At 56.6% G+C, this 16,793-nt stretch overlaps 2 protein-coding genes across 4 annotated transcripts in view; one reads left to right on the top strand and one right to left on the bottom strand.

Moving 5' to 3' along the window:
• Window positions 1-107: 107 nt before the first annotated feature.
• Window positions 108-3,216, top strand: IZUMO4 (IZUMO family member 4). 2 transcript variants are annotated; one of them, XM_086410326.1, is made up of 10 exons: window positions 132-360; window positions 451-531; window positions 661-732; window positions 1,551-1,577; window positions 1,675-1,750; window positions 1,900-1,947; window positions 2,032-2,046; window positions 2,383-2,400; window positions 2,577-2,591; window positions 2,873-3,213. In XM_086410326.1, the coding sequence occupies exons 1-10, from the start codon at window positions 147-149 to the stop codon at window positions 2,961-2,963; spliced, it is 657 nt and encodes a 218-aa protein (XP_086266452.1). In that variant the 5' UTR covers window positions 132-146; the 3' UTR covers window positions 2,964-3,213. The 2 variants fall into 2 exon arrangements, with proteins under 2 accessions (XP_086266451.1, XP_086266452.1); XM_086410325.1 differs by lacking the exons at window positions 1,551-1,577; window positions 2,032-2,046; window positions 2,383-2,400; window positions 2,577-2,591 and having other exon boundaries at window positions 108-360; window positions 1,656-1,750; window positions 1,900-1,992; window positions 2,873-3,216.
• A 1,480-nt stretch (window positions 3,217-4,696) lies between these two features.
• AP3D1 (adaptor related protein complex 3 subunit delta 1) overlaps window positions 4,697-16,793 on the bottom strand; it is a 33,571-nt gene continuing 21,474 nt past the window's right edge. For both annotated transcript variants that reach the window (XM_086410311.1, XM_086410312.1), the window contains exons 16-32: window positions 16,363-16,508; window positions 15,844-15,985; window positions 15,355-15,426; window positions 14,746-14,821; window positions 14,296-14,495; window positions 13,978-14,051; window positions 13,613-13,787; window positions 13,214-13,270; window positions 12,603-12,710; window positions 12,284-12,433; window positions 12,067-12,114; window positions 11,728-11,917; window positions 11,507-11,595; window positions 11,313-11,398; window positions 10,643-10,764; window positions 10,461-10,540; window positions 4,697-5,812 (exon numbers count right to left, since the gene is read on the bottom strand). In XM_086410311.1, the coding sequence (XP_086266437.1) occupies window positions 5,717-5,812; window positions 10,461-10,540; window positions 10,643-10,764; window positions 11,313-11,398; window positions 11,507-11,595; window positions 11,728-11,917; window positions 12,067-12,114; window positions 12,284-12,433; window positions 12,603-12,710; window positions 13,214-13,270; window positions 13,613-13,787; window positions 13,978-14,051; window positions 14,296-14,495; window positions 14,746-14,821; window positions 15,355-15,426; window positions 15,844-15,985; window positions 16,363-16,508 (1,911 nt within the window). In that variant the 3' untranslated portion in view covers window positions 4,697-5,716. The remainder of the gene's footprint in view (window positions 5,813-10,460; window positions 10,541-10,642; window positions 10,765-11,312; window positions 11,399-11,506; window positions 11,596-11,727; window positions 11,918-12,066; window positions 12,115-12,283; window positions 12,434-12,602; window positions 12,711-13,213; window positions 13,271-13,612; window positions 13,788-13,977; window positions 14,052-14,295; window positions 14,496-14,745; window positions 14,822-15,354; window positions 15,427-15,843; window positions 15,986-16,362; window positions 16,509-16,793) is intronic.

The raw sequence follows: 16,793 nt of genomic DNA, 5'->3' as shown, positions 1-16,793 counted from the left end.
GCCCTCCTGAGAGGGCGCCGTTGGTTGGTGCGCGGCGGAGGGGCGTGGCACGGGGGCGCCGTTGGTTGGTGCGCGGCGGACGAGGGAGTGGCGCGGGAGGCGCCGTCGGTTGGTCGGCGGCCGAGGGGGGCGGGCGGGGGCGGGCCATGGCCCTGCTGCTGTGCCTGGGCCTGACAGCAGCGCTGGCCCGCGGCTGCTTGCACTGCCATGGTAACTTCTCGGATAAGTTTTCCTTCTACCGCCATCACGTGAACCTCAAGTCCTGGTGGGTGGGCGACATCCCCGTGTCGGGCTCTCTGCTGAGCGACTGGAGCCAGGACACAATGAAGGAGCTGCACCTGGCCATCCCTGCGGAGATCAGTGAGTGCGGGGGTCCCGCACGGGCGGAGCCCCCGGCCCGGCCAGACCCCGGACCCAGGCAGCTCACACACCTCCTTCTCCCGCCCCCAGCCCGGGAGAAGCTGAACCAAGTGGCGAACGCCGTGTACCAGAGGATGGATCAACTGTACCAGGGAAAGATGTACTTCCCGGGTGAGGGGCCCACCGCCGCGGGCTGGAAAATGAGGCAGAGCCCAACCGCCCCCAGACATTTAAAGTCCACCCACCGCCTGAGTCTGACCGCCGAAGGCTGACAGCCCCCTCTCCTCCTCCTCTTATCAGGGTATTTCCCCAACGAGCTGCGAGCTATCTTCCGGGAGCAGGTGCACCTCATCCAGAATGCCATCATCGAAAGTGAGCAAAGGAGAGGGCTGGCGGGACAGCGGGGAGGATGCTGCCCAAGGCCTGAGGACCCAGGGCCATGGGAGTATTTCAGTCTCCTTACAGGCCAGAGTCTGGTCAGGGTGTGGCTCAGACTGCAGTAATGTGAACAGGGAGCCTGGCATGGTGCAGCCAGGTGTCAGGACTCAGAAAGGCCATGGGGGTGGGGGGGAGAAGGGCCGCTCTCTGCAGGAGTAACAGTTTCATCCAGTGGGCACCAACAGGACACCTTGATGGATAAATCCCACCTATCCCTGCCACATCCCCTGTGGGTCCCTGGAGGCCTCAGAGCTTTGCTGCCACCCTCCCATCTGGTTTGCTCCATCCCAGGCTGGGGCCGGGGACTCCCTGGTGGCTCAGTGGTAAAAAACCCACCTGCCAATGCAGGGGACACTGGTTTGATCCCTGGGTTGGGAAGAACCCCCTGGAGAAGGAAATGTCAACCCACTCCAGTATTCTTGCTTGGAGAAACCCTGGAGCCTAGCATGCTACAGTCCATGGGGTCACAAAGAGTCAGACATGACTTCGTGACTGAACGACAACAAACAGTGGGAATTCCCTGGTGGTCCAGTGACTAAGACTTCGTGCTTCTAATGCAGGGGGCCCAGATTAGATTCCTGGTCACGAACTGTATCCCATATGCTGCAGCGCAGACAACAAGTCTGCGGCCCACCTAAGTGGCCAATGGACAGGGGCTGAACCTTGGGCAACCTGGGAGGCGGGGGCTGGGGAGGAACAGGGGAACAGGCCAAGCCTAATAAGGCACCATCTGTGCCCTTGCCCTACCACAGGCCGCATCGACTGTCAGCGTCACTGTGGTGAGTGAGCCTTGGTCCTGGCTGTGGGGTGCCACAGCAGCTGGGGCCTCCAAGGCTGAGGGTGAGGGGAGCCCGCAGCACCTCTGGTGTGTTGCAGGCATCTTCCAGTACGAGACTATCTCCTGCACCAACTGCACGGATTCGCACGTCGTCTGCTTTGGCTACAACTGCGAGTAGGGCTAAGGCGCGGGCAGTTGCCTGTGCTGAGGGGCCCCTGCCCACAGGGTCCCAGGGTCTCCCTGAAGGGGCCCCTCATCACCCGGATAAGGGGGAGGGGAGCCCTGCAGCTGGCCCCTGAGTGTCCACGCCCATGTTCCCACAGGTCATCAGCGCAGTGGGAGAAAGCAGTGCAGGGCCTCCTCCAGTACATGTGAGTGGGGGCAGCTGGGCACAGGGTGAGGGGATCCTGATTGAGGCCACTTGGCCCCTGACTCCGAAATTGTTGTCATTGTAGAAATAAGTGGCACAAGTAAGTCCCCTCTACCCAAGGGCAATGTGCATGTGCCCTCACCGGTAAGTATGTGTCCAGGCAGCCACAGGAGACAAGCACCTGGCCCTGGTGTTGGGGACAGAGCCTCTACCTCCCAGGGTCTCTGAGCTCAGCTGGCACAAGGGCGCACATCCTGGTTTGGGGGTCCCCACAGACCCAGGTCCTACCCCTGCCCCAGGTGGGTGGCAGGGCTGTGGTTAGAGCTGGTGAGGGCACCCCTGGTGAATATGTGCCCCCATGGAAGGGCCTGAGGACCACAGGCACAGCCTTACCCCCAAAGCTTGGAACTAACCAGGGCCCTGTCATGTGTTTCAGAATGGACACCAATACAAGGTAAGGTCCCCCCAGGCCCATCCTCCTGGGAGCGTGGACTTTTCCAGGTCAGTGGGGGCAGACAGGGCGTCGTATGGGATGGGTGCAGCCAGGCAGGATGTCACCTAGGCAATCACATCCATGCTATCACGCCATGAATAAACATGAGCTCCCCTCCTCCTCGCCTGGAGGTACAGAACCACTCCAGACTTGTGAGTGACCCAGTGAGGGGAAGCTGCAGGGACCCGGGCGGGCTCTGCCTAAACCAGAGGTCAAAACCCCAGCACCCCCGGCCCTGCCCTGCTCCCTTCACAGACCCCATCATGAGTGTTGGGTGTAAGTGACTCCACTGGTGTCCAAGCCCAGCTCGAGGGTCTGTCTGGGGCCCTGCTACATGCCCCCTTTGGGACAAGGGGCCTGGGCCCCAGCAGAGGCCCACCGGGGAGGACGAGGCAGGGCAGGAGAAGCACTGGGGTGCCCCATCTCCTTGCAGCTTGATATCACCAAGCTTCACATGTCTGGAGCCCCCACACCTGGCCAACCTGACTCTGGAAAACGCCTCCGAGTGCCTGACGCAGCACTGAGGGCGGCCCGGCCGGCCAGACCCGTCCCGCCACGGTGCGGGGCCAGAACTCCACTGGACCGGCTTGGCCAGACCCTGTGGAACAGGCCTACTGCTGCCTGGGGGCCCCACCTGCCTTGGAGCCCTGGGCCAGGCCAGGCTGGGGCCGGGAGGAGGGGATGGGAGATAGATGACTTTGTATATAGCACAGCGTAGATGCGGGCAGGATTGCAGCCATGTGATGGAATGATTAAATATCCCTGATGTTTCTCCTCCTGGAGCTGTCCTTGTTGGGGTGGTGGGCTGGGACCCAAGCGAGGTGTGTGCCAGGTGCAGGGGGTGCTTCCCAGGGACCTGGAATGTCCAGTGGTTAAGAATCCGCCTGCCAATTGAGGGGATAACCATTATATCCCTGATCAGGGAACTAGAGCCCACAGGCCGCACGGCAACTAAGCCCACGTGCTGCAACTACTGAAGCCTGCATGCCCTAGGGTGCATGCACCGCAACTAGAGTAGCCTGTGCACAGCAACAAAGAACCAGCACAGGAAAAGAAAAAAGTATCTGGCGGGCCGCACACAACCAGCCTTCAGGGCGATTGGCTCTTTGGATGACTCAAAGGGAGGCTGTTTGGTAAAAACCAGGGCCAGCCTCGGTGCGTCCTGGGGCTCCTGTCACATCAGCTGCACCATGGCACCTGCTGTCACCACCATGGCCTGGCTTCTTTCTCAGATGCCCCACGTGGGCTGTGAAAGGACAGGCCCAAACTGGCTCAATCCAGGGCTCAGCTTTGGTCCAGCAGATGGGAGGGGATGGAAGCACACCATGGCAAGTCTGGCAGTTCTTGGAGTCCTGGGCTGGGCCCTTCCTGGCCTGGGTGGCTGCCAACCTCCCTACTCAGGTAAGGGGCCTCCGCTTGGGGAGGAGGTGCCTTCCAGCCGAGGTTTCACTGATGGACTGCTGGCCTCCACTTGCCCAGGAGCACTGAGGTCAGGGGGCTGGTGAGTGGAAGACTGGGGAACTCTCAGACGCCCAGGACCTGAGCTGGGCCCACACACTGTAGCAGGATGGGCCAATGACCCGGGGGCCACCCGAGGGGCCTTTGTGCAGGGCTCTGCAACTGCCCCGGTTTTGGGTTTCAGGTTACAGGTGATCTGGGCTGTCTGCTGACACAAACCTCCATCCACGTGGCATCAGTAAAGCTGTCAGGAACATAGGGAATTGAAACAGTGGCAGGGCCTCCCTTTCAGCATCTGCTCCTGCCAATCCCTGGGGCTCTGGGCCCCACACACTGTGTCCGGACCTCTGACCCTGCCCTCTTCTCATTGTGTGCTGCCAAGATTAGAAATGAGGGGTTCAACTTCAACACAACTTTCATTGGACTTAAACTTTAGTGATATTTCCACTCATCTTGCACAACTTTTACCAGAGGGGTTCCCTGGAAAGGGACAGCAGTTGCTAGGCCCCATGGAGTCCTGTGAGGGGATGGGTATCAGGTGTCTCCTTGCTGTTACCGCTGGGGCCCAGGAGCCCAGAGGACCACACCCCTCCGGAGGGGACAAGAGGTACAGGCAGAAGGGCAGGGGCGCCCTAGCTTTACAATGCAACCTGCACAAGGGTGCCCTGTGGCCCCCTCTGACCCCTAGGTGCTGCAAGACTGTCGAGAGGTCTGGCTGTATGCTGACCGCCCCCCCCCAACACTGGGGAAGAATCCCCTACTCGGGGCATACGTTGCCAAAGGCAAGAGACCCAATGGATAAATGCCTGTTTCGCAAGTTTATTGGATCATCTTGACACAAAATCATTACAGCAGCATGATATGTCTCTCCTTTACACGGGAATGTCGATAGCAAATAAATTCTTATATAACACATCATACAATTTAGAGATTCTAGAATCACTGCACAGGATTCTGTAATAGGTTACTCTACATGCTAAAGTGACAGTTTTCATCAAAAGAAGTTAAAATGTCATTGAGGACCATCATCTTTGAGGAAAGTTCAGTCTCACGGGGGTGGGCTGGGGTCCCCCCCTGCCCCTGAGGTGCATCTCAGGGGCCCAGCCACCCCCGGACCAACGTGCTTCCCAGCAAGGAAACAGGGCCAGGCCCAGGCCCTTCCACAGGTGCAGACACAGACCTGCAGAGCATCCAGTGATGACAGGAGAGCCAGAGCTGTAGCTCTCCACCACTCACCGCAACACGCAGCTGGGCACGGAGGCCAAGGCCCTGGAGCCCTGCTGGGCACTCCCCTCAGCAGACACACAGGACACGGTGGTAGAACAAACAGGATGTGATGGACGGCAGCCTGCAAGACTCTGCCCCATAGTGTGTCCTGGGGAGGAAGTGCCCCTAGGCGTGGGGTGAAGAGGAATGTCTCCCCCAAGCAGCTGGCCTGGCCTCCACCCCTAGGGCCTGCGGGCAGCAATTTGGGAACTCATGGGACTCGGACGACTTGACAGAAGCGGGACGTGCTGCTCCGTCCGGTCCCCATCCAGCCCCCACCAGGTCCTGGCCTCGATAGCGGTCACGCTCACCCTCAGGCAGCCCCCATGGCCACAGGCACAGTCCGCTCCAGCCAGAAGAGCCCTGGCTGGCTTGGGGACTGGCAAGGGCTGCTCGCCAGAGAGTAGAGAGAAGCAAAGTAAAAAAGATGACAAGGTAAATCAACGCAACGTGAACTGCGAGGTCTACACAGTGGACGATGGTGGACTTGGTCAACACCTGGCTGGACCCCAGTGTGTGCAGCACATGGCCGCCCTCCTGTGGGAGGCGGCACTTAGCACGTGGCCAGCGTCTCCTTCATTTCCTCCAGCAGGTTGCTCAGCAGCGTGGGGTCGCTGCACTTCCCATCCACCGACACTGACTTTTCGCCCTGTGAGGGAAACAACAGCCGGCACTCAAGAGACGCCACCCTCTGGACATCCTCTCCTACTTCGGGGTGCTCTGATAACCCTCTCCTATTCTGGGGTGCTTTGATAACCAAGAAGAGGGGCTCCAGGTAGGACGGAGCAGGCACACCACACCCCATATCTCCCACACCCCATGGGAGGAGCTGCAGGACCTGGAGAGGCCAGAACCGCAGAGGCTCAGGACTGATGCTCTGGCAAAGGCAGGGATCCCAGCCCCTCAGGGGCACAGGGAACAGCTGAGTGCAGCACCAGATGTCCTGCAGATGGAATCTGAGTGCCAACCTTCTCCACAGGTGTGAAGAAGGCCCACAGTCTCCAATTCAAAACTTCCAAAATCGGCACTCCAAGACCACGGAAATCTTAGCTCACGTGGAAAAGACAACCCACAAATACCCACGGAGAAGAGATGGATGTCAGAATCACCTTGAAAGGCTTTAGTGACTCCAAGAACCTCCCATCAGCAATCACATACATTCCTGAAGCAAGCAGAACACAACATCTCAGCAAAGAAAAGGAAGAAATAAAGATCAACCCAGGGAACTTCTAGACTGGAATATACCAGCTGCACACAACAGAACTTACATGACAGAAAACTCTATGACCCTGACAAGAGATTAATGGAAATGATCCAATCTGAACAGACAGTGGAAAGGAGGTGGAGATGGGTGAAGTAGCAAAGATTCACATCACTGGGACCCGAGACAGAGAAGACAGAGAAAGCAGTGCTGAAAAGGTACTTAAAATCATAGCTGAGAACTGAGTTGTGCAAAAGACAGAAATGCACAGATCAGCACATTCAACAGACTCCACACCATTAACAGGAGCTAGGTCCCTTTCCAGGGAACCCCTCTGGTAAAGGCTGTGCAGGATGAGTGGAAATAACACTAGAAAGTTTAAGTCCAGTGAAAGCACACCTGAACCCCTCATTTTTTTTTTTTTTTCCATTAGAACTTCTTAAAGCCATTTCCCTTAAATATTTAAAGAATTTAATGGTAAGGTTTTTAAGTTATAAAATAAAAATCCCTTTTGAATTTTCTAATGTACAAAAAGAGACAGAGATGAACCATTGTGACCACAGAATCAGTTTGTTATTCTGAATATTCATGAATCCCTCATTTCTAATCTCGGCAGCACACGATGAGAAAAGGGCAGGGTCAGGGGTCCAGACACAGTGTGCAGGGCCCAGAGCCCCAGGGATTGGCAGGAGCAGATGCTGGAAGGGAGGCCCTGTTGCTGTTTCAGTTCCCTACGTTCCCGACAGCTTTACTGACGCCACGTGGATTGAGGGTTGTGTCAGCAGACAGCCCAGATCAAGGAAGTCAATACCAAGACATGTCACAAACTGCTAAAACCAAGAACAAAGGAAAACCTGAAACAGCCAGGGGGAAACAGTGCATTTTTTAGTTAAGGGAAAACATTCCTTGTTGGAAACTGAGACACCAAAAGGAAATGGCCTAGTTTTGAAGTACTGTGTGAGAAAAAAAAAGCAAAGCAAAAATTCTATACCCAGCAAAAACAGTCTTGACAAACAGTAAAACAAAGAATGATCGGATGAAGGAAACTGAGAGAATTCATACAGCCAAAAGACCTGATCTAAAGTTCTTTAGATGGAGAAAATGAAGCAGAAGACAGAGTGGAATGTGAGCAGTGAAAGCGACAGAAACGGCAGGCACGCGGGTGAGCAGACGAGGCCGTCTTGTCTCCTGAGGTCTCTGGAATCTGTAAAGCTGTAACACACTGAAGAAAAGGTGCCTTCAGTGTCTGCAGAGGCAAAACCTGAGACCACCTCCTGTATGGGGGGAGGGTCAAGGGCTAAGCAAGTGTCAGGTTCCACCTGAGCTCCAAGCAGACTGTGAACACCAAGGGTGGGGATGTAGTCCCCAGAGCTCCAGACACACAGAGACTCTGTTAACATATAAACATGGACACTGGTAACGCTCACATACGCCACAGAAGGCGAAAGCAGAAGGATGAAAGAAAAAACACAGGGAACAAACTAACTGCAAGACAAACCCCAAAATACCAGTAATACTTTAAGCACAATGCTCTGAACAATACAACTGAAAGAGACTGACAGAATGAATAAGGACACGGTATCCATGAGAAATCCTTTTCAATACAAGGATAAAGGCAGGTTTACCACAAAGGATTTGCCACATAAGCACAGACCAAATGACAGAAAGAGGGCCTCCCTGGTAGCTCAGTGGTAAAGAATCTGCCTGCCAATACAGGGGACATGGGTTCCATCCCTGGTCTGGAAAGATCCCACATGCTGTGGGGCAATCAAGCCCATGTGCCACAACTAGAGAATGGCCCATGCAGCAACAAAGACCCAGCAGTGCTATAAGTAAGTAAATAAATGTGAAGTGAAAGTCCCTCAGTCGTGTCTGATTCTGTGACCCCATGGACTGTACAGTCCATGGAATTCTCCAAGCCGGAATATTCGAGTGGGTAGACTTTCCCTTTTCCAGGGGATCTTCCCAACAGAGGGATCAAACCTAGGTCTCCCACATTGCAGGAGGATTCTTTACCAGCTGAGCTGCAAGGGAAGCCCAAGAATACTGGAATGTAGGTAAGCCTATCCCTTTTTCCAGATCTTCCCAACCCAGGAATCCAACCGGGATCTCCTATACATTGCAGGCAGATTCTTTCCAATTGACCTATCAGGGAAGCCCAAGTAAATAAATAAATGTTATTAAAACACACACACACACAGAATGGCTGTACTGACACCAAACAAAGTGGACTTCAGAGCAAAGACACAGCCAGCACAGGACAGAGACGAACACACCAACTAGTGAGGGGATCCACTCACCCAGACTCATGATTCTAATGGTCCACAGTCGTAATGGACCATTAATAGACCATTAATGGACCATTCTAATGGTCCACAGCTGACCACCACTGGCTTCATGTTCCTTGCTCACTCATGGAGGACTGACATAGAGAAAATATGCAAGGATCCAGAAGAATCAAAAACACAGTCAACCAGCAGGATCTGGGTGACACACGTATCGCAGGAACACCTACAGAACAGCTGTCCACGCGGACCATACCCAGGACAGAGCTCCAGTCTCAGCACCTTTCGGAGGCCTGAGAGGTCACACCAGAAACCAGGGCCAGGAAGCAACAGGGAACTCTCCCAATGCTTAGAAATAAGTCCACAGGTCAGTGAGGAGGTAGTGATAGAAATTAGGAAATATTTGGAACTGTATACACATGAAAATGAATCACAAAAACCTGTGGGGTTCAGCTAAAGAAGTATGTAGAGAGAAGTTCCTAACTTAATTAAAAACTTTATTAGAAGAGACAGGCCTGTTGGAAAGGTCTAAGTTTTCACCTTATATATTTGTAAAAGAGCAAAATAAACCCAAAGCAAGCAGAAATAAGGAGATATGCAGCAATATTCAGTAAAATTAATTATTTTTTTTTGGCTATACCTCATTGCTTGTGGGGACTTCCCAAGTGGCTCAGTGGTCAAGAACCCACCTGCCAAAGCAGGAGACACAGGAGACCTGAGTTCAATCCCTGGGTCAGAAATGGCAACTCACTCCAGCATTCTTGCCTGGAGAATCCCAGGGACAGAGGAGCCTCATGGGCTGCAGCCCAGGGGGTTGCGAAGAGCAGAACACAACTGATCACATATGCATTGAATTGCCATTGCTTGTGGGATCTGTTCCCCAACCAGGAATCAAACCCAAGTCCCTGGCAGTGGAAGTACAGAGTTCTAACCATTGGACCTCCAAGGAATTCCCCAACCCTTCAAAAAAATTGGTTACTAAATTGATCTTTCAAAATGGATAAATAAGCCTTCTGGCCAAGATAACCAAGAAAAAGGAGAGGAGACAATTACCAATATCAGGAATGAAAGCTTATCACCACTGATCCCTCAGATACTAAAAGGAAAAGAAAAGAACCAGATGACTTGATCCACCATCACCTCCATAATCCAGATGAAACCAACCACTTCTTTGAAGACTACAAACTACTGAAACTCACACAGTAAGAAACAGACAAAGCAAGGAACCCTAAAAGTACCAAAGAAAGAAACTGAGGATTTCCCTGGTGGTCCAGTGGATAAGGATCCACCTGCCAATACAGAGAACACAGATTCCATCCCTGGTCTGGGAAGATCCCACATGCTGAGGGGCAACTAAGCCCGTGTGCCTAGAGTCCGTGCTCCTCAACAAGAGAAGCCCTGCAATGAGAAGCCCTAGAGAGCAGCCCCTGCTCACTGCAACTAGAGAAAGCCTGCAGCAACAAAGACCTGGAGCGACCAAAAACAAATTTTTAAAAAAGAAAAAAGCAGTTATGAAAAAAAAAAGAAACTGAACTTGTAGATAAAAACTTTTCAGAAAAGAACTCTCCAGACCCAGATGCTTTCCTTGAATTCTACAATAATATGCCAGAAGAAACACATTGACTTAAACATGACCTCCTCCAGGAGATACGAGAGGAGGGAGTGGGCCAGGCGGAGGAAAGGCCGACACTGCTCAGGAGCACAGGGTCAGAGCTTTCAGCAAAATCATCTCAGACTGAGCTCAGAGCAGAGCAGTTGCGCTGGAGGACAGTGTTGAGGCTGGGCAGGCCCGCCAGACCCTGAGGGCTCACCTTCTTCACCAGGAGGCAGACGTGGTGGCCCTGGATGGAGCGGCTGTACATGGAGGCACAGGAGTCCACTCGCTCCACAACTGCAATAGAGGGCGGTGTGAGGCCGGGCCAGCCCCAGGCAGTGGGGGAGCCCCATGTGCGGGAAGAAGGCCAAGCAATCTATCAGCTATGTCCAGTCTTACCAGAAAAACGATGATGAAAACAGATCTTTGCCAGGAGGTTATGGAAGGACATACTAATGCCATCCACCTTGATCGAGCTCATGCTCAGGTCCCCAGACTCCAGCAACTTGGCAAAGGCATCGCTGTGGGAAGGACAGAGAGAAGGTGGCAACAGGGGCCTTGCCCGGGGATGGGCGCCTCCTCTGAGGGCCTGTGGCTCAGGGTCTCCACTGGTCCTGTAAGAAGTCAACACCTCAACACTGTCCCCAAAGCCCGTAAGTTTCAGCCCTGACACCCAGGCTGTGGGAATGTGACTGGGTTTGGTGACAGGACCCCAATGCCATGTAATAGGGGTCCTGGTGTGAACAGGAGATCAGGATGCAGACGTGCGAGAAGGAGGAGCATGTGTGTCCACAGGGGAGGGCAGCCATCTGCATGCCACTGCACAAGGCCTCAGGAGGACCCAGCCCTGCCCATATTCTGAGTCTGGAGTCCAGTGTCTGGTCCAGGGAGGGATGCCAGGCCTGTTGTTCAGGCTGCTGGGGATGTGCTGAGCCTGAGGCGCCTGAGCCGGTCACCTGACACTCCACCCACATCCTCTCCTCAGGTCAGACAGCGTTGTAGAGATGACTGTCTGGAGCCCCCATGGCAGGAAAGCGGGGAGCTGGGGGCAGGAGGGAGGGCAGCGCACCTGTAGCACGGTGTGGTGACCAGGTACGAGGTGCAGGTGAAGTGCAGTTTGAAGTCAAGCTTCTCGTGGGTGGAGCCTTCGTCGTTCTGTGAGGCACAATGGGTGCAGGGTGAGGGGGCGCAGGGCGAGGGGGCGCAGGGCAGAGCCTTTGAGCTCGGGTGCATAACTGACCCTCGGGGCACCCACCCCCGTACCTTGGCGATGAAAGACAGTGTCCCCTTGAGCTTCTGGGCCATGACGATGCTCTGAATGGTGAACACAAACTGGGCCTCGTTGGAAATACCTGGTGCGGGCAAGACATGGGCCTGAGGAGTGGTGCAGGATAGCATCACCTGGGCAGGCGGCAGGGAGTTAAGGCTGCCCAGGGTCTGTCCCCAGCACTGCTGTCCTGGGCCGCTGAGCCAGGCTCACTCACCAGGGGGCAGCTGGAAAGGCACGGGGACACCGTCGTGGACCGAGGAGCCCTCGGGCCGGGCCAGCCGGGCATTGAGCGAGTCCAGCACATTGAGCTCCATGCTCTTGAGAAAGCTGTCGCTCTGGTTCTCCAGGACCACAGAGACTGTGACCTGGCTGTCCTTCTGTAGGCTGCCCTGTACATCGTACGTCTGTAGAGCAGAACCCAGGGTCAGTGGTGCAGGGGAGCCACTTGGGACTCCATGCCTAGAGAGTGTGGGCACCCCCTCGTGTCCAGAGAAAGGAGCCCTGAGCCTCAAGCACTCTTGGCCCCACCTCCTGAAAGCCAAGTTTCGCTTACCATTTTGATATAAGAATTTTCAGCCAGAAGAATGTAGCTGGACATGGGCTGTGGACAAAAGAGAAACATGTCAGCTCCGGGCAGTGAGGACCTGGGAGTGACGGTGAGGGCTGCTGGGGGCACCCCCTCAGGAAACATCAGGAGCGTGAGAACGGGGGACAGGGAGACCCCACGTCCCAGAGGCTCCCAGCACCGGCTAGGTTGGGAGGACCCTCACCGGCAGGGGCTCCTCTTCGAGTGTGCCGTTCTCCACGGGCTCAGCAGCCTCCTCATCCGCTGGTGGCACCTTCTTCTTGGACTTCCTCTTGTCCTTGGGCCGCTCCTCCTTGTCTTTCTTGTGTTTCTTCTTCTTGTGCTTGGAGGGTTTCTGGAGCGGGAACAAGCTTGAGTCAGCCCTGCACTCCTCTGACGAGCCACAGCCCAACAGCGCTGCATGATTAGGACCCAGGGAGCTTGGCAACAGGAGACTGCTGTTAGGAGCCCTAGCAAGTGCGGGAGCGCCGCCCCCAGCCCAACCCCCGCACACGCGTCCCCACCTTCTCCAGGTCCTGCTCCCTGTCCTCTTCGGCATCCTGTTCCTCTCCCCGCGGCTCCTCCTGCCCCTCCTTCAGGACAGTGACTGTGGTGTTCACCTCCAGCTCTTCCTATGGGGGGCCAGGCCGGGGTTGGTGGCAGGGGGTTTCAAAGGCAGCCGGGGCCCAGGATGGGGAGTCCTGCGCCCCCTGACCTGCCTTGCCCTGGAACACCCTGCACTGATGAGCCTCCCTCCTGACGATGTGTGGCTTCCCCCCAAAGTGCTGGTGGCCAGCAGACAGGACAGGAGGCCTGGCATGAGGGTCGGCTAGCACTGATCCAGAAGACCCCAGAGCCACCAGGCCCCAGATACAGACACGAAACTGCTGCCCAAGGCTGCTGCCTGGCTCTGAGACAAGGGCCCGCCCCGAAACCATTGCCTGCACAAGACCCTGAGCATGGGACTGACCCAGCCCAGACCTGGCTGGTCTGCCTGAGGATCACCCCACATCCCTCTGCCCCCAGTGAGGGGGGCCCCCTAATGCCTCTAAGACGTAGCTCTCCAAAGCTGAAAAGCACGGGTGTCCAGCTGAGGAGCACTCGCGGTCAGCACAAGTCACAACCAGGCTCTTACCAGGGCTGGTGTGGCAGCAGGCGGCGTAGTAGACAACCAGAAGTCCAAGTCCTCACCCTGAAACCACAGGAACACAGACCTTGAGCTGGAGCAGCTGGACGGGCCCTGAGAAGGCATGGCTGCCCTGACAAGCACAGGACACTATGCCCCATAGGACCTGAGTGTGCTGGGAGCCAGTGGTGCGTCCGGCTCTCTTGCCATGGGTCCAGGCACCTACCGGGACCACACATCCAGGCAAAGCCGTGTTGCTCTGGAGTGAAGTAACACACCGTGTGTGGTAGCTCTGCCGAACCGTCCCTCCACGTGCAGGACACGCACACCATGGGAGAGGGGAGGCTGACAGCCCAGGACATCCCTGCCCCACCCCGTCTGATAAGACAAGTAAGCCTGGCCTCTCACCTTCTCCACCTCCTTCTTCTTCTTCTCCCGCTCCTTCTCCTTGTGCTTCTTCTCCTTCTTCTTGGGTTTCTTGCTCTTCTTCTCCACAAGGGGGACATCCTCTTTCTCAGGGGACTTGGAGGTCTCAGCGTTTCTGTGTTTCTGGACAGGCAGCTTCTCACTATCAGCTAAGGGCCTGGGGGTGGTCACAGGATGAGTGGCCTAGGATGAGGCCTGGAGGCAAATAGTCCACTCTGCTGCCAAGATCCTTACCCCAGGCCATGCCGAGCAGTCAAGAGAGGACAGAGGGAGGGACCAGGACGTGGGGAACCCAGGCCACGTCCAGCCCTATGGGCAGCTGCCCTGGCCTCACTCCCAGCACTTACTTATCCAGGTCGATGTCCAGGGCCCTGTAAGGGTCATTGGGATCTTTGTCGTCCTCGTCACTGGGCAGGGCGTTCTGAGGGACAACAGAAATGCTGTGTCTCGATCAACCCACCCTCCCCACAACCCCACCGGGCCCCACCTCCCTTCTCAGAAACAAATCAGCAGGTCCACACCCATGAGAGCATCTGATCTGGGGCCTGGTGCTCAGCGTGGGCGGGGGATCAGGACAGTTAATGGAACAGAAGTGCAGGAGGTGCTCACAGCTCACAGGGCAGAGCTGACCAGGGCCCGGGGGCGGGGCAGGGTGAGCAGCTGACCTCAGGCATCTCCTCGGTGACGATGTCCACGCGCTGGGCAGGTGCGATGTCCTCGTCGCTCTCCGTGTGCAGCGAGCTGTGACGCCGCGTGCCCCGGCGCTCGCGCTCGCGCTTCTTCTTCTTCCGCTTATCCTTCTCCAGCCGCTGCCGGTGCCGCCTCTCCTCCTCCAGCTTCACATACTGGTCCGATAGGGGCATCCCTGTTGGGACGTGGGTGCTTAGCCCACAGCCTGAGAGCAGAGCCATGCCCTGCCCCCACCCGGGGGGCACTGCCCTGACCACTGGGACGCAGACAGGGGGCCCAGGGCTGTGTGGGGATGGACCTAGGGACCTGTGTACACGCCCCCTGCTGGCAGAGGGATTGGGGGGGAGGATGCTGGCTGGACAGAACCAGAGCTGGGGCAGGTCTGAAGCTGGTCTGCAACACCCTCACCCCACGAAGACACTTGCCTGGCACCTTCAAGGGCACCGAGAGGTCGATCTGCACCACGGGGATGTGCTCCACGCCTGGCGCATCCTGATACCTCTGTGGGGAGACAGCAAGGCTGGTCACCACGCAGGGCAGAGGGCCCAGCATGACGCTGAAGCTGCAGAGCAGGACTCATGGAGAAGGGCGGGGCTGACAGTGCGGGGAGTACAGGACGGGTACAAGACTTGTCCGTTTTTGCATTTGTATCTTTTTTCAAGTTGAAAGTCACACTTATTTGCAAACACAGAAACACAGGGCTTCCTGCTTCTGGAAAGCGGGCATCAGCAAGCCTGACACACGTGGAGCCATGTTTCCCTGGGGGAGCCCAAGGCAGCCGACGCGTCTGCTGGCTGGAGGAAGACAGATGGTGGCAGTGGCGCCTGCAAAAACCCCATGTCCCTCGTGCTCACTCGCTTCCCGCTAAGGCAGAGGAGCCTGACCTCAACCATGCAGAACTTGCTCCCCGCCTGTCGCTACTGGGGGCCTCTTGTGGTCCTGCCCCTGGACCTGCTGACAGCCTCACACGGCCCAGGGACAGAGAGCAGATGGGGCCCTGGCCCATTCCTCCAGGACAAGGAGTCCAGCCTCACCTTCTGGGGGGACGGGGAACTCTTGATGTAGAACGGGTTGTTGGCCTGCTCTTGCCTGCGGGCCTCGCGGCGCTGCGGGACAGGATTCAGTGAGCACATCAGTGGGTGTGCAGAGTACTCACCCTGCACCCTCCCAGACCACCTGCACAAGCCAGGCCTAGGGGACTGGACCCCTCGCCACTTTTCACCGTTGGCCTTGGGCCAACAGAGAGGGAAGCCAGCATGGGGAGGGGTGGCCAGTGGGACCACCCGGGAGCTCCATGGCTGGGGCAGGGGGATGGCCCCTGCAGGGGACGAGCAGAGCAGGGAACGAGGCACATCTCATACCCAAGTCCGCATGTCATCCCCAGGCCCCACACCCAAAAGGGCAATGGCAGGACCCACGTTTCTCCCTGGGGAGCTCTGGCCCAAGAGAACAAGTCCACCCAAGGTCCCAAAGTCTGCCTGGAGGGGCATGGGCCACAGGCCAGAGCGACCGCCCTGCCTCACCCGGGCCAGCTCCTGCTCGTCTGCCTCGGGTGCCCGTGGCTTGGTGTGTCGCTGCTCCTCGTCCTGGAACATGGCCTTGGGCTTCTCATCCTCAGACTCGCTGTCCGAGAGTGGCTCGTTAATCCAGGCATCCAGGTCCAGGCTGTGGGACACAGGGGTCACATGGCGGCTCTGGCTTGCAGGCCCGGCCCTGGACACTGCTGTCCCCTTGGAGACCAGGACATGAAGGCCAGGCAGCGGCCGTGGGCACAGAGGACAGACCAAGGACGGAGGAGCTTGGCTGCCCCCAAGGTTGACAGGCAAGGACTGCCCACTTACCTTCTCAGGGACGGCGCCAGGGTGGGGACAGCAGGGACCCAGAGAACCAGCCAAGTGCCCTGCACAGTCTGTGTGAGGAGGAGTTGGTCTCCTGACCTCAGAGAACATCCTTCCGTTCCCTCCACCACTCCTGGCTGGACAGAAGCCTGGGGGGTCCCTCATGCCACCTGGCTCCAGGTCCTCTGATGGCCGCACACTTACCCTTCGGGGACTGGAACCTTTTTCTGTGCCTTGGGAGCCACCGGGTTCAGCTCCCCAGCAAAGAGGGCGCTCACTTCCTCTGCCACTGGCACGTCCTTGGCCTGAAGCTTCTGTACATGCTTGACCAGCTGCAAGATGCAGGATGCCTGCGGGGGCCCCAGAGGAGTCAGAAGGGGGCCCCGAAGGACCAGCCCTGAAGGCTACTCAGCCCTTATAGGGCAAAGCACACACAGACAGACACCTAGCTGCTCCTGACTAGAGCCTGGCTGAGAATGTCTGGAAGGCTCTATGAGGAGCCACTTGGCCATGGGGCCTAGCCAGAAAAACATAGACCAGTTGCCATCTCCTTCAGAAAGAGTCAGTGACAGAAACTGGGTTCTGAGCAAGATGAAGGGTTATGGGGCTGAAAGAATGCCACCCTATTGGGCAAT

Source organism: Bos grunniens, chromosome 7 (genome assembly GCF_055505025.1).
Source record: "Bos grunniens cultivar Pamir isolate PY7600 chromosome 7, Bosgru_T2T1.0, whole genome shotgun sequence".
Taxonomy (NCBI): Eukaryota; Metazoa; Chordata; class Mammalia; order Artiodactyla; family Bovidae; genus Bos; species Bos grunniens.
The sequence above is the reverse complement of the archived record's forward strand: the minus strand, read 5'-3'. Positions and strand labels throughout refer to the sequence as shown.